The 27,891-nt window shown below is 49.1% G+C and overlaps 1 protein-coding gene across 2 annotated transcripts; it reads right to left on the bottom strand.

The window, feature by feature from the left end:
* Positions 1-1,133: 1,133 nt before the first annotated feature.
* On the bottom strand, positions 1,134-27,849 carry LOC140390364 (E3 ubiquitin-protein ligase TRIM39-like). 2 transcript variants are annotated; one of them, XM_072475474.1, is made up of 7 exons: positions 27,268-27,849; positions 23,252-23,347; positions 21,760-21,993; positions 17,596-17,618; positions 15,836-15,951; positions 11,865-12,110; positions 1,134-1,814 (listed from the first exon to the last, which is right to left on the bottom strand). In XM_072475474.1, coding segments are annotated over exons 1-7 (1,188 nt in total). In that variant the 5' UTR covers positions 27,739-27,849; the 3' UTR covers positions 1,134-1,812. The 2 variants fall into 2 exon arrangements, with proteins under 2 accessions (XP_072331575.1, XP_072331574.1); XM_072475473.1 differs by lacking the exon at positions 1,134-1,814 and having other exon boundaries at positions 8,320-12,110; positions 27,268-27,848.
* Between the last annotated feature and the right edge of the window lie 42 nt (positions 27,850-27,891).

The raw sequence follows: 27,891 nt of genomic DNA on the forward strand, positions 1-27,891 counted from the left end.
GACTGCAGGTGAGTAAAGTAAAGAGGGATGGAGGTGTTCTAGTGCATGAATCACAAAACGCTAGCAGGCAGGGCAACAAGTATATTGTCCTTTATTGCAAAGTGGTTGCAGTTTAAAAATAGGGAGGTTTTGTCGCAATTGTACAGGGCGTTGGCGAGGCCTCGCCTGGAATACTGCGTAAAGGTTTGGTCCCCTTACCTAAAAAAGGATACAGTAACATTGGAGGCTGTCCAAAGGAGATTCACCAGGTTAATTCCGGGGATGAGAGGATTGGCCTGCCAAGAGAGACTAAATAAAGGGATTTCTGTGCCCGGGAGGGTGGTGGAGGCTGCATCAGCAGAAGTATTCAATATTCAATGTCGAGGTGGATAAGTATTTGATAGGTTGAGGAATAGAGGGCTCTGGGGAAATGGCACAGTAAAGTTGAGGCCGACATAGGTCAGCCATGATGGTGTTGAATGGTGGGCAGGCTGGAAGGGCCTGGTGGCCTACTCCTGCTCCTAATTCTTCTGTCCTTGTGTCAATGGAGGGACTTGGGTCTGTAATATACAGAAGTAGGTTGTTCGCACAGAGAGGCACCCGATGCTCCACCCCATCTCGATTAATACCCATTCATTGACTCGAGGAGCTCAACGCTATAGAGAGCGGATCTATCGCCAGGGCGGACAAGAGTGTAAGAAGTGGTCAGCCCTGTCCAGTGCCCCTATTCAAGGGCAGATTTTTCATCGGCATTGATTCTGATCTATTGTTGGTCTGTGTTTATCCTTACACTATTTATTGAATATGGGCGCGATATTTGCATGTCCCTAGTCTTCTGGTGCCACCTCCATATCAAAAGAAGAGCCTGTCCTCAGCACTGCCCAACCTCAGTACTCTCAGAACATATGCATTCCTCGTGATGTTGCCTAATCATATAGGATGGTGAAGTGACCTGACAAGTTTGAAGGCTAATCGGATGCTTCCCCCTGTGGAGAGATTGAACTCTGTATGGGCCACGTATATAAATGTGGGCCTCCCATTTAAGGTGGAGACGTGATTATTTATTTCAGGCAGCGGGTTGTTAATAGTTGGAACCTGCTGCCCCAGAATGTTAGACGTTTAGCTGCTGCTGTATAAAGAGTCAAAGGTTCTGCTCCTTTTCACAAACACTTTATTTCACTTTAACAGACTCTGCACAAAACTCTATCTTCACATCGCCTGACCCAAAGGCCACCTGAAGCCTCTTTACATATCAGTGTCAATCATTGGATACTTAACATAAATGAGACAACTAATTGGAATGTCTCTTAACCCATTACTTAACACAGAAAGTGGAGGAGGCAGCATCAATGCGTATTTTTTTAAGGCAGAGGGAGATATATTATTGATTGATAAGGTAGTCAAATTTTATTGGGTGCATGCAGAGTGTGGAGCTGAACCACAATCAGATCAATCATAACATTATGGAATTGTCGAGCAGGCTTGCGGGGATGAATGACCCTGCATCTGCTTCGAATATGTGTGTTAGTATATTGGTAATGTTACAGATGTATCGAGAGATTAATGCACAGAGAATCTAAGTAATAGATGGATAGCATGAACTGCAGTTTTTGTTTGGCTCCAAGTTGTTCTCATTCAGATTATCCCATGATAGGGATGTTGGTGTCACAATGTTATTGTCAGTTGGCTCTTTGTTCAGAAATGCCTCATGGCGCCGGTTCGATCCCAGCCCCGGGTCACTATCTGGGTGGAGTTTGCACATTCTCCCTGCGCGAGTCTCACCACCACAACCCAAAGATGTGCAGGTGAGGTGGATTGGCCACGCTAAGCTGCTCCTTAATTGGAAAAAATAATTAAAATAAAATTTTTAAAAATTAATTCAGAAACGCCAGTAATACGGTGGGAGCATTTGTTTAAAACCTTCAGTGACAGATGGAGAAGTTTAACGGTAATCTGCAAATTGAATTGATTATATACGTATATATATATATATTTAAAAGATAGACAAAATGAATCGATAGTGTGGAAGTACTTGTGTTGTGAAAGCCTTTCATCCGTTGTGTCACTGGGGACGATGGCACAGTTCAGGCTACAGCACGTTGAAGTTCTTTAAAAAAAAATTTAAAGTATCCAATCCATTTTTTCCAATTAGGGGGCAATTTAGCGTGGCCAATCCACCTATCCTGCACATCTTTTGGGTTGCGGGAGCGAAACCCACGCAAACACGGGAGTATGGGCAGCACGGTATTAGCACTGTGGCTTCACAGCACCAGGGTCCCAGGTTCGATACCCTGCTGGGCCACTGTCTGTGCGGGCAGTGGGTCGGTGCAGACTCGATGGGCCGAATGGCCTCCTTCTGCACTGTATGTTCTAATGTGCAAACGCCACAGGGACAGTGACCCAGAGCCGGGATCGAACCTGGGACCTCGGCGCCGTGAGGCAACCGTGCTAACCACTTGCGCCACCGTGCTGCCCTGCCCGGTAACATTCTGGCACCCAGGTTTCTGCCCGGCGAGAACGGTCGGATCTACTCGGAGTTTGATGACAGGTTACGCAGCGGCCCAAGGATTAGACAGAAGTCATTTTTGTTGTCAGTCAGTTTTTAACCCACAGTCAAGTGATGGGCAGAGAGGGAACCCACGCAGTTTCACGACGGAAAGGGAGAACAGAAGAGGACAGGGAGAGTCTCAGACGCTTCCCAGAGAGAAGGACAAGGAAGGGGACAGGCGGAGACCGGGGAACTGCCCCAGAGTGAGGAACAAGTGAAGGGCCAGGGAGATGTCCCAATTATAATCACAGGTAAGGGATGAAGAGCGGGGAGAGTTAAGTTCCCGTTGAGTTAAGAAGCGGAAAAACATGGCGTTATCGCAACTGAAGGAAGCATCTTTTAAAATGCTCGGATGTCTAGCTGAACAAAAACAGGTTGAAACTCAGTTAATCCAAGCTTGAAGGGTATCACAGTGGGTTAGCACAGCTGCCTCACGGCACCGAGGTTCGATCCCGGCTCTGGGTCGCTGTCCGTGTGGAGTTTGCACATTCTCCCCGTGTTTGCGTGGGTTTCGCCCCCACAACCCAAAGATGTGCAGGTTAGGTGCATTGGCCACGCTGAATTGCCCCTTAATTGGAAAAAAAATAATTGGGTACTCGAAATGTATATATTTTTTTTAAAATCCAAGCTTGAATTCTGGGTGTTGTGACGGTGAATAATCTACACTTGTGTCTGTAAGGGTTGCTGGAATAAAAGGAATGTTCTGGGTTTAACTAAATTTCGGTTGCTTATAATGATTCACAGCCACCCCCGTGCCACTCCACCCCTCCACGGGCAGACCATCTCGAGACTGGAGGATGGTGGCTTCCTGATTAGAAGCAGCATCGCACACCCTCTCTGGACTCCAACTGAACTGATGGCGCCCCCTGTGCCAAGTGCGACCACCACAAATGCCCGCTGCGATGCCCCGTGATAGACACCCCGCTGCCCGCAGGGGTCGTGCCAGCCGTCGCTCCTGGGCACACGCCCACCCTGTTGGTGACCCTGAAGAGGCTGACGCAGACTCGGAAATGCAGGTGAACTGCCTGACCACTCCCCGAGTGGCTGCTATCCATGTTCCTGTGAACGTCAATGGTCACCTCCCCCACACGGAATTGGGCACTGGTGCTGCCGTGCCTGTTGACCAGCGCAAGGTTTTCGACCGAATCTGCCTCGGGTTGAGTGAATTATATTTGTCTACTTCGACTGCCCGCCTGGCCACCTGTACTGTGGAGCAGCTGCCTATCGAAGGCTCCACTCTCACCCCTGTGACCTACGGGCATCTGTCTCTTCACCTCTCCCTCCTTGTGGTGCAGGGGGACAGACCCTATCTGCTCAGCTGCGACTGACTACACCAGTTTTGCCTTGATTGACCGTGGATGCTCCAGGTGGGGGTCCAAGGGCCCGCAGGCTGTGCTGCGGACGTTCCCTGACCTTTTTGGGCCGAACCTCATTTTTTTCAGAGTGCGACCAATCCCCTACGCGCTTGTGGGAAAGGTCGAGGATACATTGAGGGGTTTGGAGTGTCGTGTTGGGTGTTCTGGTTCACTAACAGGTCAACAATGCTGGAAGTGGTGTAACGCTATTTTATTAACTGTTCAACTATGCTAACATACTGTAAACGTGGGTATAGGCAATACCAGGTTAACTGTGGACCCTTTCCTATCACTAGCTATGGTGAGGCACTCAGCACATGGTGAATGTCTGTGATGCAGGCTGTGAGCTCTGTGCTCGGAGCTGGCTGCTGCTAGAATGAGCGGGAACTCTCCTGTCCCCTGTCTTTATAGTGCTTGTGCTCTGGCTGGTGATTGGCTGCGGTGTTGTGTATGCTGGTTGGTCCTACTGCATGTCCATCAGTGTGTGAATGTGATTGCACCATAATGTACTGATGTATATTATGACATCCCCCCTTTTTTTACAAAGAACATGTGCCTATGTGAGAATATATAACGTGTAATGAGTGTATCTGACCATGTGTGTGCAGTATTTACATAACAATGTACATGAGGCTAGTCTATATACACGGGAAGGTGCCTGGTGCAGAGAAAAGAAAAACAACGGGTGCCATTCTCCGACCCCCCAGCGGGTCGGAGAATGGCCGTTGGCCGCCGTGAATCCCGCCCCCGCCGGTTGCCGAAGTCTCCGGTACCGGAGATTGGGCGGGGGCGGGAATCGGGCCGCGCCGGTTAGCGTGCCCCCCCACTCAATTCTCCGGCCCGGATAGGCCGAAGTCCCGCCGAGAAATTGCCTGTCCCGCCGGCGTAAATTAAAGTAGGTATTTACCGGCGGGACAAGGCGGCGTGGGCGGGCTCCGGGGTCCTGGGGGGGGCGCGGGGCGATCTGGCCCCGGGGGGTGCCCCCACGGTGGCCTGGCCCGCGATCGAGGCCCACTGATCCGCGGGCGGGCCTGTGCTGTGGGGGCACTCTTTCCCTTCCGCCTCCGCAACGGTCTCCACCATGGCCGACGCGGAAGAGACTCCCTCCACTGCGCATGCGTGGGAAACTTTCAGCGGCCGCTGACGCTCCCGCGCATGCGCCGCCCGGAGATGTCATTTCCGCGCCAGCTGGCGGGGCAACAAAGGCCGTTTCCGCCAGCTGGCGGGGCGGAAATTCCTCCGACGCCGGCCTAGCCCCTCAATGTTGGGGCTCGGCCCCCAAAGATGCGGAGCATTCCGCACCTTTGGGGTGGCGCGATGCCCGTCTGATTGGCGCCGTTTTGGGCGCCAGTCGGCGGACATCGCGCCGTTTGGGGAGAATTTCACCCCAGGTGTTATACCAACAACAACACTAATAATGAATGCTATAACCAAACTAGTGAAATGCTGAAACAGGATGAAAGAACAAAGCATTGAGTCCAACATTGTAAGGCTCATAAATCAAGTCTCTGAGGTGGGCGACGAATTTGGGTTGACCGTCAGGGTGGCACACCACTCGTCGTCCGGATCAATGCTGTGCACCAACAGCGGCTGGTGCTTTCGATTCGGGGACAGCTTGTTCTTGGTTATGACAGTGAATCGAAAAGGCTCCCTGTCCTCGGTGTCACTGGTCTGCATGAAGTCAGGATCGGACTCGGTGAAGGTGGGTTGGATTGCCCGAACATTCCTGCGAGGCTGGTTAAATCGTTGTGAGTTGGCTGGGGGGCTGCTCGACAGCAGGCAGCATAGTGGCCAAGCCTGCCACAGCGTAGGCACTGTCGCGATTTTGCAGGGCACTGTCGCTTAAAGTGGGCGGAGCCACAGTTGCCACACTTCGTGACGTCAGTGCGTTTGTTGCGCCACCGCGCATGCGCGGTAAGGTCTTGCATGGTGCGGGCCTGCGCATCGCGTTCCTCCATGTCACCGTCCCGTTTGGCGTGTACAAGCGCGGGAGGCCTCGGAAAGCGTGCAAAATGGCCGCCCTCCTCCAGACTGCGGCCCGGGAGTTGTTCGATCGTTTGGACCCGTTCCGCCTCATGGGGCCCTTGCCGCGCCGTTTCAGCTGCCTATATGTAGGACTACCGGCTGGTGGCATTCTCAGGACACAGGTCTCGATGGCAGTCGCTAGGGTTAGTTGCTTAACGTTAAGGAGCAGCTGACGCAGGGTGTCCGACATGACCCCAAAAACAATGTGGTGGCGTATCATGGAGTCGGAGGTGGGCCCGTAACCGCAGGATTGCGCGAGGATGCGGAGGTGTGTTAAATAGGATTGGAAAGGCTCGTCCTTACCCGGCAAGCGCTGCTGGAACAGATACCTTTCGAAGCTTTCGTTGACTTCAACGCTGAAGTGTGTGTCGAATTTGTGGAGCACCGTCTTGTACTTGGTCTTGTCCCCGACGTCCACGAATGTCAGGGAGTTAAAGATGTGGATGGCATGTTGCCCAGCCGTGGAGAGACGAAGGGCTATCTTCCTGGTGTCCGATGCATTCTCCCTGTCCGTGGCCTCGAGGAAGAGCTGGAAGCGCTGTTTAAATATCTTCCAATTTATCCCAAGATTGCCAGCGATGCGGAGCGGCGGCGGCGGGTTGATGTTCTCCATGCTGTAGGATGCCGGAATGCTGAGAAGTTGCAGGTAGGTCTCACAAGTGTTAGATTGCGGCCACTCCTGGTACCATGTCGTGTTGGGTGTTCTGGTTCACAAACAGTCCAACAATGCTGGAAGTGGTGTAACGCTATTTTATTAACTGTTCAACTATGCTAACATACTGTAAACGTGGGTATAAGCAATACCAGCTTAATTGTGGACCCTTTTCTATCACTAGCTATGGTGAGGCACTCAGCACATGGTGAATGTCTGTGATGCAGGCTGTGAGCTCTGTGCTTTGAGCTGGCTGCTGCTAGAATGAGCGGGAACACCCCTGTCTTTATAGTGCTTGTGCTCTCACTGGTGATTGGCTGCGGTGTTATGTATGCTGGCTGGTCCTACTGCATGTCCATCAGTGTGTGTATGTGATTGCACCATAATGTACTGATGTATATTATGACATGGAGGGCCTTGGAATCATTCGACCGGTTCAGCTCGCTGACTGGGTGGCGCTGGTGGTACCGGTCATGAAACCAGAATAGTCTGTTCACTTGTGTGGCGATTATAAGCTCATCATCAATATGGCATCTTGTCTAGATCGTTACCCACTCCCGCGTATGGAGGTCATCGATGCCATCTACTGGCGGAAGGTTCCACCATTACCAAACTGGACATGGGTAAGGCGTACATGCAGCTCGAGCTACATCAGGTGCAACGGAAGCCGAATACCTTCAGAATGTAGATGCGGTGCTGCAACGCTTTTCCGAGTATGGTGTCTGCTTCCGTAGGGACAATTGTATGTTTCAAACACAGGACGTTGTTTATTTGGAGTATTGGGTCAACCGATGGCCTCTACCTGATGGCTGACAAGGTGCAAGCTGTTAATCATGCGGACAAATGCGACGGAGCTCCGCTCATTTTTGGGCCTAGTTCATTATTATGGGCATTTCCTGCCAAATTTGGCCTCAGCCCTGTCCCCTCTCTATTGGTTGCTGCAGAAGGCCAGGTCCTGGAAATTGGGCTCAGAGCAAGACTGCTTTTTAATCGGTGAAGTAGGCGTTGGTCTCCTCTGACGTTCTTAACACATTACGCCGCCCTACACTTGACATGCGACACCTGGCCTTATGGGATTGGTGCAGTGCACCGCCATTGGCGGCCTTGGCTTCAGCTGTTCGGCCCCAAGCTTTGGAATTCCCTCTCTACCTCTGTACATTTAAGATGCTCCTTAAAGTTTTTGACCACCCGCTCTAACATCGCTTTACATAGCTCAATGTCAGCTTTTGTTTTATAATAATGCTCCTGTGAAGGATCTTGCTATATCTTTTTAAGCTCAAGGCCTCATACAAAATACACATTGGTGCTGTTGCCAGGGTATTAGAACCCGCCCAATCAGAAACAAAGGGATAATTTATAAGAACATCGGTCGGGATTATCCCATCCCGTCGTGACAGGAAGGCCACTGGAAAAAGCCCGTCGACCTTTGCTGGGACCAGACAATTCTGGGGGTCGGCGGGGTCAGAAAGCTCCACCCATCAAGTGTCAGGTTAATCGCACAGCAACCCCAATCAGAAACATACATGGTTCACACCATCATCTTCTCAAGGGCACTAAGGGATGGACAACAAATACTTTTCCCATGATGTTCATCTCCCCAGAATGAATTAAAAAATGAAGCAACCCTAAGAGAGTGTTCTCCGATAAACATTACATTTATTTGAGAATAATCAATGAATACAGTTTAAAACATGCAGAGGAATATTATTCTGATGAGTTGTTTTGATGCAATGATTGTCACCCCCCCCCCCTCCCCCCATTTCCTCCTCCCTCCACATCATATTCCCTTGCTCCTTCCTCTCCCTCCCCATGTTCCACGATGTGAATCCCAGAGAGAACGTCACAGGTGCCCTGCTCTGTAAATCATAGTGAGCAGAATCATTCGGTCGTCATTTCAGATACTGGTGAGGTCTGACTGTGACTATATGTCCTCTTACCAATTGGGGGAGTTCTCCCTGGTCAATATTTAGTTCCCAACGAACATCATGGGTGGGATTCACCGGTTCCGCTGCACATCAATGGGATTTCCCAATGAAGCCATCCCACGTCGCCCAGGGAACCCACAGTGCACTGCCAGCGGGAACAGAGAATCCTAATATCCGGCCCATGTTTAAAATAAGACAGGTCATCTGATCAAGATCATAGAATTTACAGTGCAAAAGGAGGCCATTCGGCCCATCGAGTCTGCACCGGCTATTGGAAAGAGCACCCTACCAAAGGTCCACACCTCCACCCTATCCCAGTAACCCCACCCAACACTAAGGGCAATTTTGGACACTGAGGGCAATTTAGCATGGCCAATTCACCTCACCTGCACATCTTTGGACTGTGGGAGGAAACCGGAGCACCCGGAGGAAACCCACGCACACACGGGGAGGATGTGCAGACTCCGCACAGACAGTGACCCAAGTCGGGAATCGAACCTGGGACCCTGGAGCTGTGAAGCAAATGTGCTAACCACAATGCTACCGTGCTGCCCACAAGATCACACTGCTGTTTGTCGGCAGCTTGCTGTATGCAAATTAACCGGCACAATTACAACATCATATTGGCGGCTACACTTCAATAAAGTACTTCATCAATTGTTAAACACTTTGGGATGTTCTGAGTTGGATGAAAACAAGTCTTTCTTTTATTAGGATTCTGACTCTGACTTGCCATGAGCTGAACACAAGGGTCCAGATATTACTCAGAGACAATTCAGGGCGTATTGTAACTGTCTGACTCTATTGTGTATTTTCTTTTAATAAATTTAGAGTACCCAATTATTTTTTTTCCAATTAAGGGGCAATTTAGTGTGGCCAATCCACCTCCCCTGCACATCTTTGGGTTGCGGGGGTGAGACCCACGCAGACACGGGGAGAATGTGCAAACTCCACAAGGAGAATGACTCAGGGCCTGGATTCGAACTGGGGTCCTCAGCGCCATAGTCCCAGTGCTAACCACTGCGCCACATGCCGCCCTCTATTGTGTATTTTCAAATGGGACTCCATTCCGGTTGCAGTGGAAATGGGCCAACACAGCCTCTCCAGGGTACAACCAGCGAGGGCAGATGACCAACGAAGAAAGAATCCCCCCCCCCGTTTTTAACGTCAGGCGCTGCTGTATTCAGGTGAGATTTGAAAGGTTGCAAGTCTCTCAATGGGGCTTGTGAGTGAGCGGGTGGGAGTGTGAGAGGGTGGGAGAGCAAATGGGTGGGAGAACGAGCGGGTGGGGAGAGCGAGTGATTGGGGTGAATGATTGAGTGGAGTGAGTGAGTGTGCGGGTTGGAGAGTGGGTGGGACTGCGAGTGGATGGGTGAACACGTTGGGGGGGGGGGTGAGTCAGCGAGTGAGTGAATGAGTGGGTCGGTGAGTCGGTATTCAGATCAGGCGTAGTTGAGGGAGATAGTCGGGTCGGACTGATTGTGTTGCTCAGTTCAATTACATTGAGTAATCTTCTGAATTACATCAGGTATTAAATGGTCAAACATTTCCATGGTAAATATCCAGATAAGTCCCAGGATTTAGCCCAAGTCATCAACTCTGAGCTCAGGGCTGGAGACATCTGTGTATTGTCCGTGGCAGCAAAAATAAACCCATCGAAAGTTGAAATGTTCCAGGCAGTTACAGCATGTGTGGGTGCCCCAGGATGTCCCTCTAGTCCTGACATGCAATTTTAGTCCAGACTTGACCACTCGTGTACATTGCAATATTTGGGCAATATTTATAATAAAATCTGTGTCTTTGAGAACTCGGTGAGAGCTATATTTAATGTTTTATTAATATAAAAGACATTTTGTCAAAGTTTTTACTCTTGTGCTCATCAGGACAATCGCAAGATTACCAATTGTTGGTGACTTTCAGTGCTCGGGCTGGTTGTGTACAGGTTGTCCCTTGCCCCTTGCACAAAGCGGCTGAGATAGCTGTTTGATATGATCCGCCAGTCTTTGTGCGCCCTACATACCTGGCATCACATCGGCTCTGAAATTCATATACCACATTACTCATTTTGTGTGCTGGGCAGAACATCTTTCTGGCTTGATTGTAGCATCCTGTTAGTGGTGAATACCATACTGCATAGTGGTGCCTGAAACAGACAGCTTCACCTGTTGCTCAAATGTTTGCAATTCCTTGCCCTTCCAGGGTAACTGGAAACAGACTGGGTGCTTTTCAGGGCCAAAGGTAGAAGCCTTGGGTTTGTGTAATGAACAGCGAGCAATGATCTGATCAGGGTAGCCAATGTCTCGCAGGATGGCTTTGATGCACCCTGTTTCGACATCAAGCTTGCATGGTGAGCAAATGGCTTTTTTAAGAGATTGTCAATAAGGCCAATTTTATAGCAAGATATAGACCATACCCAACCACCCTGTGCTTGCAAAACGCTAAGTGCCCAGCATCCATGATTGGGCAACTTTTGCTAAATGATCCCAGGGTCCACCAAAGATTACACTGACAACCAATTTAAGATAGTCAGTCGGGCTCACACTGTGGCGCATTGACGTGTACTGGAAGCAACATATATTAATACCCAGAATTTGCAGACAGAAAGAACATGTTTGCACCTGTAATAGGCATTCACTGCTTCACAAGTGATAGCCATTCGCTGGTTCATTCCTCAATGCAATTCCTTGACCAATCAGACCAACTGCCTGCTTTGAATTTCAAACAGTGCCTGACAGTTAACTGTCAGTCACCATTAACTGGTGCCTTCTTCATTCCATTGTCTCTACCAATCAGAGTACACTTGCCAAACAATCACCAAGACATTTAATTGTCCTGATGAGTGCTAGACGAAAAGCTTTGACACAAATGTATTTTTGCTGAAGAACTCAAAATCTGACTCAGGGCAGCACGGTGGCGCAGTGGTTAGCACTGCTGCAACACAGCGCCGAGGTCCCAGGTTTGATCCGGTCACTGTCTGTGTGGAGTTTGCACATTCTCCCCCTGTTTGAGTGGGTTTCGTCCCCACAACCCAAAGATGTGTAGGCTAGGTGGATTGGCCACGCTAAATTGCCCCTTAATTGGAAAAATGAATTGGGTATTCTAAATTTATTTTAAAAAACCTCATGACCAGATTGGATAGTGTTTTTCGGTGACCAAAAGATAGAGTTTCTTGGTGAACGTGTCAGTGAATGTGTACAGGTGAGACATGTCCTCAGCATTGTAAAATGACACCTGACCTTGCTCATAGTCCAGGTAAATCCCAACCTTCTTTAATCCCTCTGTCAGTGTCAGTGGTGTAGGAGGTGTAGTCATAGCTTTATATTGGCTATTCAACACTTGACCTATAATAGTCCAAAACCCAGTAGCAGGTTCCCACTTACAGTTCTCCTTCTGAGGAATGGGCTGACTAGCCAAACCCAAGCCCCATGTTGTTTTATTCCCCAATTCAACTTCCCAGAAGTGTCGTCCTGATGTGAATCCCTCAGAGTCCAACATGCTTGGCTGGTACGCAAATTGATCCGGGTGATGACCAAATTTCCTACGTTGATATTTGGTTTGGTTATCAAGGCCAAGCAGCTTGAGAACTCTGTATTCTGATTGTGAATCGAGGGTGATAGCAGCTGGAACTGAAACATAATTAGACTCAAAGACAAATCTTTTAATTGATAAGAGTTTCGACAGCACCTCCCAAACTCACAACATCCACCAATTAGAAAGACCAGAGCAGCATGGGAACACTATCACTGAACTGGGAATGTATCAGCGTTCCCTCATCATCAGCAGGTTAAAATCAGGGGACTCACACTTAAACAGCACTGTGGCATTTTACAACCCCCACCCCGTAGCACGTGCGATTACCACCCCTCCTCTCCCTCCAGCAGGTACGGTGAGATTACCCCACCCCACCCCCACGCCGGTACTCTGGGGTTACCCTCCCTCCCCTACGGCACTCTGGGATTACCCTCCCTCCACTACGGCACTCTGGGATTACCCCCATTGGCACTCTGGGATTACCCTCCCTCCCCTACGGCACTCTGGGATTAACCCCCCATGGCACTCTGGGATTAACCCCCCCCCAACGGCACTCTGGGATTCCCCCCCCCATGGCACTCTGGGATTACCCCCCCCCCCATGGCACTCTGGGATTAAACCCTCCCCAATGGCACTCTGGGATTAACCCCCCCCCCAACGGCACTCTGGGATTCCCCCCCCCATGGCACTCTGGGATTACGCCCCCCCCCCCAATGGCACTCTGGCATTAACCCCCCCCCCCCCCCCCCCGACGGCACTCTTGGATTATCCCACCTGACAGAACTCTGGGATTCCCCCCACCCCCTCCGATGGCGCTCTGGGATTACCCCTCCCCAACGGCACGCTGGGATTATTCGCCACCCCAGGCAGCACTGTCGGGTTAGACCTGCCCCCTCATGGCACTGTGGGACAAACACGTCCTGCCACGGCACTGTGGGATTACTCTCTAACAGCACTGTGGGATTACCCTCTAACAGCACTGTGGGATTACCCTCTAACAGCACTGTGGGATTACCCTCCAACAGCACTGTGGGATTACCCTCCAACAGCACTGTGGGATTACCCTCTAACAGCACTGTGGGATTACCCTCTAACAGCACTGTGGGATTACCCTCTAACAGCACTGTGGGATTACCCTCTAACAGCACTGTGGGATTACCCTCTAACAGCACTGTGGGATTACTCTCTAACAGCACTGTGGGATTACCCTCTAACAACACTGTGGGATTACCCCTCTAACAGCACTGTGGGATTGCCCTGTAACAGCACTGTGGGATTACCCCTCTAACAGCACTGTGGGATTACCCCTCTAACAGCACTGTGGGATTACCCCTCTAACAGCACTGTGGGATTACCCTCTAACAGCACTGTGGGATTACCCCTCTAACAGCACTGTGGGATTACCCCTCTAACAGCACTGTGGGATTACCCTCTAACAGCACTGTGGGATTGCCCTGTAACAGCACTGTGGGATTACCCCTCTAACAGCACTGTGGGATTACCCCTCTAACAGCACTGTGGGATTACCCTCTAACAGCACTGTGGGATTACCCTCTAACAGCACTGTGGGATTACCCTCTAACAGCACTGTGGGATTACCCCTCTAACAGCACTGTGGGATTACCCCTCTAACAGCACTGTGGGATTACCCTCTAACAGCACTGTGGGATTACCCGTCTAACAGCACTGTGGGATTACCCCCTAACAGCACTGTGAGATTACCCCTCTAACAGCACTGTGGGATTACCCTCTAACAGCACTGTGGGATTACCCTCTAACAGCACTGTGGGATTACCCTCTAACAGCACTGTGGGATTACCCTCTAACACACTGTGGGATTACCCTCCAACAGCACTGTGGGATTACCCTCCACCAGCGCTGTGGGATTACCCTCTAACAGCGCTGTGGGATTACCCTCCAACAGCACTGTGGGATTACCCTCCAACAGCACTGTGGGATTACCCTCCAACAGCACTGTGGGATTACCCTCCAACAGCACTGTGGGATTACCCTCTAACAGCACTGTGGGATTACCCTCTAACACACTGTGGGATTACCCTCTAACACACTGTGGGATTACCCTCTAACAGCACTGTGGGATTACCCTCCACCAGCACTGTGGGATTACCCTCTAACAGCACTGTGGGATTACCCCTCTAACAGCACTGTGGGATTACCCTCTAACAGCACTGTGGGATTACCCCCTAACAGCACTGTGGGATTACCCTCTAACAGCACTGTGGGATTACCCTCTAACAGCACTGTGGGATTACCCCTCTAACAGCACTGTGGGATTACCCCTCTAACAGCACTGTGGGATTACCCTCTAACAGCACTGTGGGATTACCCCTCTAACAGCACTGTGGGATTACCCCTCTAACAGCACTGTGGGATTACCCTCTAACAGCACTGTGAGATTACCCCTCTAACAGCACTGTGGGATTACCCCTCTAACAGCACTGTGGGATTACCGCTCTAACAGCACTGTGGGATTACCCCTCTAACAGCACTGTGGGATTACCCTCTAACAGCACTGCGGGATCGCCCTCTAACAGCACTGTGGGATTACCCTCTAACAGCACTGTGGGATTACCCTCTAACATCACTGTGGGATTACCCTCTAACAGCACTGTGGGATTACCCTCTAACATCACTGTGGGATTACCCTCTAACAGCACTGTGGGATTACCCCTCTGACAGCACTGTGGGATTACCCTCTAACAGCACTGTGGGATTACGCTGGTCCCTGAAGGTGACAGGGCAATTAGATACAGTGGTGAAAAATGCATATGATATACTTGCATTTGTTAGCTAAGGCGTAGAGTTTAAGAGCAGAGAGATTTTGCTGGAACTGTATAAAATGTTGTTTCGGCCATAGCTAGAGTAGTGTGTGCAGCTGTGGAATCCACTGGAAAAGGTGCAGAGGAGACTGACCAGGATGTTGCCTGGGCTGCGGCATTTTAGCTTTGAAGAGAGATCGAATAGACTTGGATTATTTTCCTTGGAGCAGAGGATATTGAGGGGGGACATGATTGAGATGTGTAAAATTATGAGGGTCATAGATAGAGTAGACAGGAAGAAATGTTTCCCCTTGGTGGAGGGATCAATGACCAGGGGGGCATAGATTTAAGGTGAGGGGCAGGAGGTTTAGATTGGATGAGAGGAACACATTTTCACCCAGAGGGTGGTGGGCGTCTGGAACACGCTGCTTAAAACGGTGGTGGAGACAGAGACTCTCATAATATTTAACAAGTATTTAGATGTGCACTTATGATCCCAAGGCATGCAAGGCTAAGTGCTGAAAAATGGGATCAGAATGGTTAGGTGATTATTTTTGACCGGCACAGACGCGATCGGCCAAAGGTCCTTACTGTGCTGTAAACTTCTATGACTCTGTAACTGCAAGGTGGGATTACCTCACCAACAGCATCGCTCAGAGCACTGCCCCGAGCCACGTGATATGCTCTTTATTCAGTCAGTTCATATTAGTTTTCTATCCATCAGAATTTCCTGGGCGTGGCGTTACTGGCTGGAGAAGATTCACAGGAGGAGTATCCGATCATTGGACTGATTTTGTGCCCCTCCCAATATTAGTTTTCCCGGACCTGGGCGGAAAAGAGTGCAAGTTGACCGGCCCACCCACCACCATTTGACGAGCGGTGATTGGCTGCTGCACTCGCTCCATCATAAGAGGGACTGCTCCTCAGGAAAGGATTGAATTGGCCGTAACTAGGCTCTGTGATATATGTAGGCGGTGACAGACCCTGCGTAGAGGCAAGTCTCTCCTTCTGATTAGAGGCTCAGAGTAAGGTGACAATACCTGGATTGAGAACCATCAGCATCCGCTTCCAAACAATATACTGCAGAGGACCATTGAATTCTTCCAAAGTCAGATTAACAGGAACACTGCTCACATTTCCAGATTCATCGTCTGATCTGTTCAAACAATGTTGGGTATTTACACTTCACAACAACAAGCATTTAGTTCAAATAATTAACAGATGATTAACTCCAGCCACACTGTGCTTTAAGAGCAATTATTTTTCATTGAGGAGTTTATATTGGGCTTGGTTGAAAATGGTGTGCAGGATCAGGGGGTGATCTAATAATCTTTATTAGTGTCACAAGTAGATTTGCATTAACACTGCAATGAAGTTACTGTGAAAATCTATGGTGCAGCCGAGAACTCCTTGAAGGGGAGCGCAGTAAAGGTTGCATTACTTCAGGGGGGAGAAGGTGGCGCTGCACTGCCACTGGATGAAGTAGTCCAGAAGCTTGGCCTATTGCTCTGGGGATGTGTGTTCAAATCCCACCACAGCAGCTGGTGAAATTTAAATTCAATAAATAAATCTGGAATATGAGTCCATATTTTTACAGCACAGTCATAATGAAGTAGACGGTTTCAGTGACTCACTACGATATTGGTCGAGTAGCTCAGTAGCTGTTGTTATGGGCCAGGGTTTAGAGAACCCCAAAGTGTGTCATGGAGTTCACCTGACCCACAACTTTTAACAGATTGTGGTCTGGGGAGCACATGGCCCACTCTACAGGTATGGTGCAAACAGAGCTTTACAGTACTTTTAAATTAAAACAATGTTTATTCTATGAACTCAAGTTAACCTTTTTAAAACATACTTAAACAACAACTTAGCAACCATCAATTCAAATACAACACCCAAAGAATACAACACTAAGTAATCCTTAATAACTTCCCAAACAACATCCAGAAGACAGAAGAAACACCTTTTAACAGAAGCACATTAGGTTTACATTCACTACTGAGAACATTTATAATTCTGAATTCTCCAAATGATCAAGAGATAGTCTTTTCATGGCAGAGAGACCAACAGTACACCTGCTCTGTCTGGCTTCAGCTCCAACACTGAAAACGAAACTAAAACACACCCTGCAGCAAACAGCCTAAAACGAAAGTAAAAAGCAGACAGACAGCCCAGCTTCACCCACACTCTGACATCACTGCAGTAGTAAACATCCATTTCTTAAAGGTACTCTCACATGACACTGTGGATTCTGGGCGTCAAGTGAAATCATCGAGCCTCGGATGGACTGGGGTTTGTCAGGTAGGGGAAGCTAAAGGGCGTGGCGGGAGGGTTGGCGGTAAATAAAGTTGAGGTGGAGATCTAACTGAATGGAGGGACAAGCCCAAGGGGCAGAATGGCCTCCTTCTGTTTCCATCTTCTTATGGAGGCTAGAGATTAGGCAATGCGATGAGTGAAAGGTAAGTGAGGTTTACTCCTCTCAAAAAAGTGACATATTAATGATATATAATGGTTCCTCAACAAAGAGTCTGAGATACCCTCAATTACAACTCGAGAGAGATGATTGGCAATACAAAGGCTTTAATTATCAGAGAACCAGACAGCTACCGAGAGGTGTGCTCACTGCACACTGCCCACTGAACATTACCTTATATATGGCTCCCTGAGGGTGGAACCGGAGGCGGAGTCCCCCAGGGTTCCAAACCCGGTCTTAAAGGGATCATTACATTAAAGGTGCAGTAATCAATCATCACAGGGTCATTGTCATTTGTATGTTTTTATAGAAGATTTTGATACTTACCCTTCAACAATGGGAGCGACATTCTGAAACACAAGCAAGAGAACCAAGAGTTAATCTTACAAAGTTTTAAAATTTAAGCTTTGAGCTGAGAAAAATATATATTCGATGAAGATTATTTCCCCCTCTGTTTCTTTGAACAAAGGTATTGACCAAACGGGCGTGAACGTTGGGTTCTGATCAGCAGCATCCTCAAGAACTGAATCCAACTCCACTCTGCAATATTCACATGAGCTTCACCATTAACATCAGCACCCGGCCGATACACACCCCACTTCTCATTCCCATTTGGGGGGGGATGTATACGGATCAAGATCACAAGACGTAGGAGTAGAGGTAGGCCATTCGGCCCACTGGGTCTACTCCGTCATTCAATGAGATCATGGCTGATCTGGTGTGATGAACCTCAGCTCCTCTTTCCTGCCTTATCCCCATAAGCCTGGACTCACTTGCTGATCAAAAATCTGTATCTCAGCCTTGAACGCACTTTTTAAAAATAAATGTAGAGTACCCAATTCATTTTTTCCAATTAAGGGCAATTGAGCGTGGCCAATCCACCTACCCTGCCCATTGTTGGGCTGTGGGGGTGAAACCCACCCAAACACGGGGAGAATATGCAAACTCCACATGGATAGTGACCCGGGATCAAACCTGGGACCTCGACGCTGTGAGGCAGCAATGCTAATCACTGTGCCACCGTGCTGCCCTAGCCTTGAACATACTTGACGATCCAGTCTCTACAGCTCTCTGCGGTATAGAATTCCATAGGTTCACTACCCTCGGAGAAGAAATTTCTATTCATCCCAATCTTAAATGAGTGACCCCTTACTCTGAGATTATGCCCTCTGGTCCTGGACTCTTCCGTAAGGGAAACAACCTCTCAGCATCTACCCTGTCAAGCTCCCTGACAATGCTATTCTGTCTCAATAAGGTAACCTCTCATTCTCCTAAACTCCGATGAGTACAGGCCCAACCTTCTCAACCTCTCCTCATAAGAAAATCCCTTCACACCCGGGATCAACCTAATGAACCTTCTCTGGACTCCCTACAATGCCAGTATATTGTTACGATAGGGAGATGTTAGGAAATTGGATTCGGAAATGGGATCGAAGATGTAGTGGACGATTGAGGGGTTAACAGACTGAGGGTAAAACTGAGTCAGAGGTATATGCCCACACCTGGCCTGAATTACATTGTCCCATTCGGACTTTGGCTCATTGCTGGGAGTAGTAAGGATACCTTTGTTCAGCCGGGATAATTCACTCAATATCCATTGTCCTCCGGGACACTCTAATCCAATCAGCCATTAGCCCATTACAAAGTCTGATGGCCCCTTTTGTCCGTAATTTGTAGGTTAAGTGCATATTCATGGCCCTGTTCCTTTGTTTAAACGGGAGTGGGCAATCAAAAGCCAAGATATGAGCTCAAGTCTAGTCACCCCAGGACAGAACCATTGTTTGAGGGGCTGGTCAGAGCTGTCATGAGAATGTCACTTTAAGAAATGTTTGTCTGCTCATGTTACTGCAGTGATGTCAGAGTGTGGGTGGAGCTGAGCTCTGGTTCTGCTTTTTAGTTTCAATTTGAGAAAAGCTTGGGTGTGTGTGTTTTTTTAAATTTTGTTTTAGTGTTGGAGCTGAAGCCAGCCAAAGCAGGTGTACTGTTGTTCTCTCTGCCATGTAAAGACTATCTCTTGATCATTTGGTGAATTCAAAGTGATAACATCTCAGTCGTGAATTTAAACCTGATGTGCTTCTGTTAAAAGTTTTTTTTAAAATGTCTTATGGATGTTAAAAGGAAAGTAAGGATTACTTAGTGTTGTATTCTTTGGGGGTTGTATTTGAATTGATGGTTGCTGAGATGCTCACTGTATGTTTTAAAAAGGTTAACTTGAGTTCATAGAATAAACATTCTTTTGCTTTAAAAAATACTTTCCCATTTCTGCTGTACCACACCTGTAGAGTGGGCCGTGTGCTCCGCATACCACAATCTAGTAAACGTTGTGGGTCAGGTGAACTCCATGATACACTTTGGGGTTCTCTAAACCCTGGCCCATAACAGAAGTCAGAGAGAGAAAAGAATCCTGTTCGCACAGGTGGTGAAGCTGAAGGATTTGGAAAGCCACAGGGCGAGGTCAGGAAAAGCTGCCGCAGAGACCGGATTTCCAAAAGGGGTCTGAAGGAGCTACTCTGACAACAGGAATATATTCTGAAAATGCAAGTACAATTGTTGCCTGTCTGTCTAAGTGGAGTTGAGAGCTGTATGTCCATTTTATGTGTTGTTTAATGGGAAATTGTGTGTTAGGGTTAAGAGATACATGTAGGCTGTTCTTGTTAGGTTTGAAGTTTAAAAGTTTAAAGATTGCTTTTCTTTTGTTTTAATAAAGTTTTGTTTGTAAAAATAACCAAGCCCAGTTTCTTATGAATGAAAATCGCTCATTGTCACAAGTAGGCTTCAAATGAAGTTACTGTGAAAACCCTCTAGTCGCCACATTCCGGTGCCTGTTCGGGGAGGCTGGTACAGGAATTGAACCGTGCTGCTGGCCTGCCTTGGTCTGCTTTCAAAGCCAGCGATTTAGCCCTGTGCAATCACTCTGGAACGAATCGATCTTTCCGCATGGTCTTATAAAATTAAAAAATCATTGGTGTTCTGGTCCAGTATCTTAGCCATTTTTGAGGTCTGACCAGGCGTCTGTAACAAAAAATGTCCTTAATGAAGGGGACCAAAGCAGTTCACAGAACTAACTAATGCCCTGTATAGTTTTAGCAGGACTACCCAGTTTTTACAATCTTTGGAAGAACTACGACCAATTCTATAATGAAAACGTGGCTCACCTTTCACACTCAAGCAGTTGGAATTGGTATGGGGATGTGGGGGGGGGTCGGGGCTAATTTGAAGTTAACTCTCTGCAAGATAGATTTGAGGACCGGCTTGATGACCTGTCCAATGCTAACTTCACTGAAGAGGAAAGCTCAGGGGCTGAGAGTGAAACCGGAGTTAACGGCCCCCCATCCGGTCAGTTCTTCCAATGGCCGGGTTAGTTCAAATTTCCCCACTTGCGGTAAGCCAGCACGGATGTGACGGGCAGAATGGCCTTCCTCTATGCTGTAACCATTCTAACATTCTAATGTATTCAGTGAATAATTGTTGTGAACAAGCATTTTAATTTCTTCCCTGATGGTCTGGCTGTGAGTGAGACAGAGGCAGAGAGAGAGAGAGAGAGAGAGAGAGAGGGGACATTTTTCTATCAAAGCTTTTCATCTTGAACTCATCAGGACAATCCTCAAGAATATCGAACAACAATTTGTACAGCAGGGTGAAAAACTTCGACAAATAAATGTCTTCAGCGGTACTCACATTCTGTATTAAAACAACTAACTGTCCGAACTCGGGCAGGGATAATAGAGACAATAGAACTCCTACAGTGCAGAAGGAGGCCATTTTACCAATCGAATCTGCACCAACCCTTTGCAAGAGCATCCTACCTAGGCCCACTCCCCCGCCCTATCGCTGCAACCCTATCTAACCGGAATTTCTTTGGACACCAAAGTGGGCAGCACGGTAGCACAGTGATTAGCACAATTGCTTCACAGCTCCAGGGTCTCAGGTTAGATTCCCGGCTTGGGTCACTGTCTGTGCGGAGTCTGCACGTTCTCCTGTGTGCGCGTGGGTTTCCTCTGGGTGCTCCGGTTTCCTCCCACAGTCCAAAGATGTGCCGGTTAGGTGGACTGGCCGTGCTAAATTGCCCTTCGTGTCCAAAATTGCCCTCCGTGTTGGGTGGGGTTACTGGGTTATGGGATAGGGTGGAGGGTGTGCGGTTGGGAAGGGTGCTCTTTCAAAGAGCCGGTGCAGACTCGATGGGCCGAATGGCCTCCTTCTGCAATGTAAATTCTATGAATCTATGAAATTTTAACATGGCCAATCCATCAATCCATCTTTAGACTGTGGGGGGAAACCGGAGCACCCAGAGGAAACTCACGCAGGCCATGGGGAGAGCGTGCAAACTCCACGTAGTCATCCAAGGCTGGAATCGAAACCGGTCCCTGGTGCTGTAAGGCAGCAGTGCTAGCCACTGTGCTACCGTGCAGACCAGAAGGGACATGGTCGCAAAATCCCTCCCTAGTTTGATTTGCCAAAGCAATCTCATTATCAGGTAGGAATGCTTTGTACCTGCAACAATAAATCTGCCTCTTTCACGGACTGTCTCTGCTGTATATCGGTTATCTCCTGGTTAACTGACGTGCTTTTGTCAGACAGTTTTTTCATGTTTTCTTCCACTTCCTGAGTCATGGCCTTTTCTTTCTCTTCCAGTCTTGTTATTAGCGCGAGTTTCTCATTGCTCAGAAACTGCTGCATTCCATCGAATCCAGCGTCAATTCTGGCCCGCAGGCTGCTCGTTCGTTTCTGTTAACGACAAGAGTTTGCATTTAGATGGCACCTCTGATTCACTAAGCGTAAAGAACCACAAAGACATGTGAGACTTTAACCAAGGCTTTAATACACTACATAGGAAGCTTACCCGACACAGACGACCCCAGGCAAAATGGGTCCGGTCTCAGAAGCGGGGTCTTATACCTACTCCCGGGGGAGTGGCCAAGGCGGAGCTCTCCGTGGCCAGGTCAGGTTACATACAGGTGACCGAACCTCTACAGAGCTACAGTACAATGCACAGTACAATACACAGGATTACAGGGCCACGTTACACACAACTATTATATAACTATGTACAATGCTAGGGAAGTACAGTGGTGTATCACCACAACCTCTGATGTCACATATGTCCCATGGTGCTTTGCAGGATCAAAGGATGACAATCAGCCACAATAAGGCAATGTTTCCCAAACCTTTTCTCCCACCCCTATGACAGTCCATTTTAATGTTTCAGATATGGTCCCATGGTTAAGATTTTGGAGGGGGTCGGGGTTTACGAGAGCTGTTGAGCGGAGTTGGTTTGGGGATTGGGGACTGGTTTGCAGGTGGAGACTTCAGTTGCTGTTGGGGTTGCCAATTCTTCCATTGGAAGCAGGCCAGGCCTAATGGTCCCAGGGATAGAGCGGGCCGGTCTGCTAAGTCAACCAGCCAGGGCTGCTAGCAACCAGACAGTGGAGCCCGAGACCGCTGCTTGCCCAGTGTGTCTCGGGGTGGGGGAAATTGTCCTTTCAGTGCCCCCGGGTGTGTGTGTGTTGGGGGGGTGGGGGGGAAAACGGAAAATCTGTGGTCCGAGTCCGGGGGGGGGGGGGGGGGTAGGATTCAGCAGCTGCGGCATTAATGCCCACTGATCACGGTTCCAGCAGGCACTCTTGGTCAGTAGTGCCTGAGTTAGCCAATTCTAAACAACTGGGCGCCCGGACCCCCAGCCCCATGTTTCTCGACAGCGGTTCATTCGCCGGCAGCCCGCACCACAGGGACTGCAGCAGTTCAAGAAGGCAGCTCACCACCACCTTCTCAAGGGCAATGAGGGACGGGCAACACAATGCTGGGCCTAGCCAGTGACTCCCAACACAACAGAGATGGTGAGTTTGAGTTGATTCGCAACTAAAATTCACGTTACTTTTAGAACTGGCTCCCGGTTTTAGGGGGGTTTACCTCTTCTGATGAAATCGCAACACATAACCCCGACAGTGCAGGAAGAGCCATTCAGCCCAACCTTCAAATACCTCACCTTCAGCCTCTGCAGAGTCTCCGTGTCTTCATCTGTCGCATTCCCCAATTCTTTCAGTTGTTTCTGTCGAGAATCCAAAGCTCCCTGTAGCTTTTCCTGGAAACAGAGTGAACTGATCTAGTTTCGCCCAACAAGGGGATTGGTGAAGGTACCGAAAAAGGTTCGCGGGAATGGTCCCAGGGGTGAGACACCTCAGCTACATGGATGGGCTGGGGTTATTCTCTACCCAGCAGAAGGCTGAGGGGGAGGGGTGGGGGTGGGGGGGGGGGGGTGGGGGGGGGTTGTATCGCACGATCAAAACCATGAACGGTTCAAACAGGACAGAGAGGGAGAAATAGTTTTGGTTCGGGGAAGTTTCAACTCCAGAGGGCACCGATGTTAGGTGACTGGCAAAAGAATAATTGAATCATAGAATTCCTACAGTGCAGAAGGAGACCATTCGGCCCATTGAATCTGCCCCAAACCTCCGAATAAGCACCCCACCCATGCCTGGTACACCCCCCCCCCCCGGTCCCATAACCACGCACATTGATCATGGCCAATCCACTTGATCCATACGTCTATGGACAGCGGGAGGAAATCGGAACATCCGGAGTAAACACGCGGACCGTGCAAACTCCACACAGATAGTCACACAAGGCCGGAGAACCCGGATCCCTGGTGCTGTAAGGCAGCAGTGCTAACCACTGTGCTACCATGCCACCCATCAAGAGGACAAATAGGAGGATGGTTTTTTTATTAATGCAGCGAGTAGGCGACAGTGAGCTTGGAGCCAGTTTAATTTCTTCTGCTAAGTGGGCCACTGACAGTTTGAAGAGAGGCAATGTCGGTTTCTGACCTGGCTTGGGTTCACGCAACACTGACCTCGATGTGGGGCAGAGTATAAAACCATTTGTCCATCTTATCCTGTCAGGTTAAATTTCAACAGGCTGCATCCTGGGATATTAAATGAAGTGGCTACAGAGATAGTGGGGGGCTGCACAGTGGCCTATAGTGGTTTAACACTGCTGCCTCACAGCACCAGGGACCCGTGTTAAATTCCAGGCTCGGGTGACTGGCTGTGAGGAATTTGCACGTTATCTGCGTGGGTTTCCTCCGGGTTCCGGATTCCTCCCACAGTCCAAAGATGTGCTGGTTAGCGGGATTGGCCATGATAACATTGCCCTTTAGTCCAGGGATGTGCAGGTTAGGTAGGGTTGCAGGGATAGGGTGGCTTGTGCGCCTAGGTAGAGTGCTCTTTCAGAAGTTTGGTGCAGACTCGACGGGCCGAATGGCCCCCTTCTGCACTGTAGTGATTCTATAGTGGATGCATTGGTAGTAATCTTCCAAGAGCCTTTAAACTTTGGACAATTTCCAGCAGATTGGAAATCCTTATTCAAAAAGAGAGGAAGACAAAATACAGGTAACGAATAGGCCAGTTAGCTTAACATGTGTTAATGGGAAAATGTTAGAGAGTCCATTATAAAGAATGCAATAGCAGAGCATTTAGAAATACATAATATGATCAATCTGAGTCAGCATGGCTTCATGAAAGGGAAATCTTGCCTGACAAGTTCTTTAAGATTTCTCTGAGATGCTAACAAGCAGGATAGATAAAGGGAAACCAGTAGATGTAACATACCTGGATTTCCAAAAGCGTTCAGTAAGGTAACACATACAAGATTAAGACCCATGGTGTTGGGAGTAGTATTTCAGCATGGATAAAGGACTGGCTAACTAAGAAAAGACAAGAGTGTTGAGAAAACATCCTATCAGGCTGCATCACAGTCTGGTATGGCAGGGTTTTTCAACGTGCGGGCTGCGACCCGCGGGTGGGTCGTGGGCGGGTTTCAAAAGGGTCGCAGTGTTCTGTGCACATCAGCCTATAATGCAGTTTCCCAACGGCAGCATTGAGATGTCTGCAGGGTAATTCCTGCCTTAAATGTCGATGTCCTGTTGCATTGGTTCTCAACCGTGGCAGGCTTGAAAGTATATCCCAGCCTGCTGCTGGGAATGTTTCGGTGAGTGCAGGACTGGCAGCGGAGGGCAGGAAAGCGGGGAGTGGAAGGAAGGCAGCCGCCAGACACTCGCACATGTTTTTGTGCACTTCAGGGATTTCTTTTCACGAGCAGCATTTATGTGGTCACGCATCAGTGGTAATCCTTTACTTTTGCTAACATCACTGAAACTGTAATACGAATGATGATACTGAAGAAAATTCAAGTCCTTTCTCGGCGAGGGTAAGTCAATCCGGAAAACACAATTTGATTGTGTCAGAATTTCAGCGAGCTCAGCAGGACCAAGACATCCTTAGACACAGATAAAAGTTCTGCACCTTGTTCTTTCTAACGCTTCTGGGGGAGTACGTTTAAACGTGAGAGTAGCCTTCACCTCCTGCTGTCTCTGTGTTTCATAAAAAATATTTGTTTTCTCTGATTTTGGACACATCCTTACACAAGTTGAAATCACTGCTTTAGAATTCCCAGAGGTGAACACTGGCTGTATCAATTCAAATGAGAGGCTTCCAATGTCTTGTGCTACCATAAGGTGGGGGAATGGTGAATGTGAGGCTGAACCCAGGTCCTGCTCTTCACGCGTTTCAGGTTAATCTGCCCTGTGCAATTCCAATATGCGCTTGCATTTCGGATTTTGTTTTTCATCCTTCAGAATTTTGCAATGGGCTTTTTTTTTTCCCCCAAAGAGAATCGCAACAATGAATGGAAATATTCTTTCTGGGAGTTTGGTTTGAAATAGGAGAAAGGGTGGCAAGGGCATGTAGATGCTCCTTGGAGATCCTGTTAACCTGCGAAAACTCCAACTGGCCAAGTCCCTTTTGCAAAAGGTCATCATGGAGCTGAGCAATGGTTATTAGACTAGCACACTTGGGAAGTCAGAATAACCGAGCCAGCCTGAGACATGGGCTGAAGTTTCTTTGGTGGTGGAGTACCAGAATAGTTACGCATTTTACATTTTCTCTTTCGCGTCACACACAGATTTTCTGGCAGCACTAAGGCGAGAGACGCCAGCCAGCACAGGAAGGCTAAATAATTTTCATTCCCTCCCTTACCTGGGGCAAGAAAACGTTAGCGTTGCAAATATTGCCTTGTCTCAGGATAGACTGGGTAAGCGAACGTGGAGTGGGTCCTGAAGATCAGCCAATTGGCAGAAAGTGGGTGGCGGGAAAAAAAGTTTGAAAAGTATGGCAACTGCTCGGCCCAGGACCGTCAGAAATTACAGAGTCGTGAACACAGCCCAGTCCATCACATGAACCCGCCTCACATCCATTGACTCTGTCTACACCTCCCGCTGCCTTGGGAAAGTGGGCAGCATAATCGAAGAAACCTCCCACCTGGATTATTCACTCTTCCAACTTCTTCCATCGGGCAGAAGATACAAAAGTCTGAGAACACACACTAACAGATTCAAAAACAGCTTCTTCCCCACTGTTACCAGACTGCTGAAAGACTCTCTATGGACTGACCTGATCTCTTCACACATCTCCTCTACGGAGTAGCACAGCACCCCGCATGCTTCACCCATTGCCTGTGCTTATGTATTTACAGAAACCACCGACATAGTGACCCAAGTGGGAATCGAACCTGGCACAGCGCCAGGGTTCCAGGTTCAATTCCTGTTTGAGTCACTGTCTGTGCGGAGGCTGCACGTTCTTCCCGTGTCTGCGTGGGTTTCCTCCGGGTACTCCAGTTTCCTCCCATAAGTCCCGAAAGACCGGGAGCATGGTGGCACAGTGGGTTAGTACTGCAGCCTCACAGCGCCAAGGTCCCAGGTTCGATCCCGGCTCTGGGTCACTGCCCGTGTGGAGTTTGCACATTCTCCCCGTGTTTGCGTGGGTTTCGCCCCCACAACCCCAAAATGTGCAAGCTAGGTGGATTGGCCACGCTAAATTGCCCCTTAATTGGAAATAATGAATGTGGGCAATGAAACCACTCTGTTCAGCGGGCAGTTAGGGATGGGCAATAAACACTGGCCCTTGCCCACACACACCCCATCCAACCTCCCCTCGCACTCCCCATTACCCTGTAGAGCTCAGCAGCCTCCTTGATGGGCCTGATGGTGTGGTGCTGGTGGGCGATGGACATGGCACAGATCAGGCAGATGGCTCGCTGGTCGTCCTGGCAGAAGAGCTTCAGCCTCTCGTCGTGCTCGGGGCACCAGGGCAGCAGCCCGCCCCCTTGCCCCTCTGCCGGCCGGCGGACCTCCTGCACCAGCCTGCGCACGCTGGCCACCACGCTGGCAGCGAAGGGGTTGTCCCTGAGCGGCGTCCCGCTGGCGAGAGGCCCGCCGCCGCACTGCGGGCAAGCGGCGGTGCCGCCGGGCTCCCTCTGCCAGTGCTGGAGGATGCAGGCGCGGCAGAAGACGTGCCCGCACTCCACCGACACCGGCTCCCGGTAGAAAGCCAGGCAGATGGAGCAAGTGGACTCCTGCTGCATCTTCTCCAGCTCCTGCTCCAGGGCAGATTCGCCAGCATCAGCTCCCGCGTCCACCATTGTCCCCAACTTTAGTTAAACTTAACTTTCACTTTCATATGGAGAGCAGGAAGTTTCGTAATTTAAAGAGACAGGACTCTGGGTCTAATTTAAAGGGGCAGGGCTCTGTGTGTCTGATTTAAAAGGGCAGAGCACTGTGGGTCGGACTTAAAG

The sequence above is a fragment of the Scyliorhinus torazame genome, chromosome 14 (genome assembly GCF_047496885.1).
Source record: "Scyliorhinus torazame isolate Kashiwa2021f chromosome 14, sScyTor2.1, whole genome shotgun sequence".
NCBI lineage: Eukaryota > Metazoa > Chordata > Chondrichthyes > Carcharhiniformes > Scyliorhinidae > Scyliorhinus > Scyliorhinus torazame.

Excerpts from the sequence above, each read along its gene's own strand:
- LOC140390364 (XM_072475473.1), bottom strand. The coding sequence starts at position 27,738 with ATGGTGGACGCGGGAGCTGATGCTGGCGAATCTGCCCTGGAGCAGGAG. Across the intron at positions 21,994-23,251 it reads AGACTCTGCAGAGGCTGAAG|AAACGAACGAGCAGCCTGCG; the intron begins GTGAGGTATTTG and ends TGTCGTTAACAG. Across the intron at positions 12,111-15,835 it reads GCTGATGGTTCTCAATCCAG|TTCCAGCTGCTATCACCCTC; the intron begins GTATTGTCACCT and ends ATTATGTTTCAG.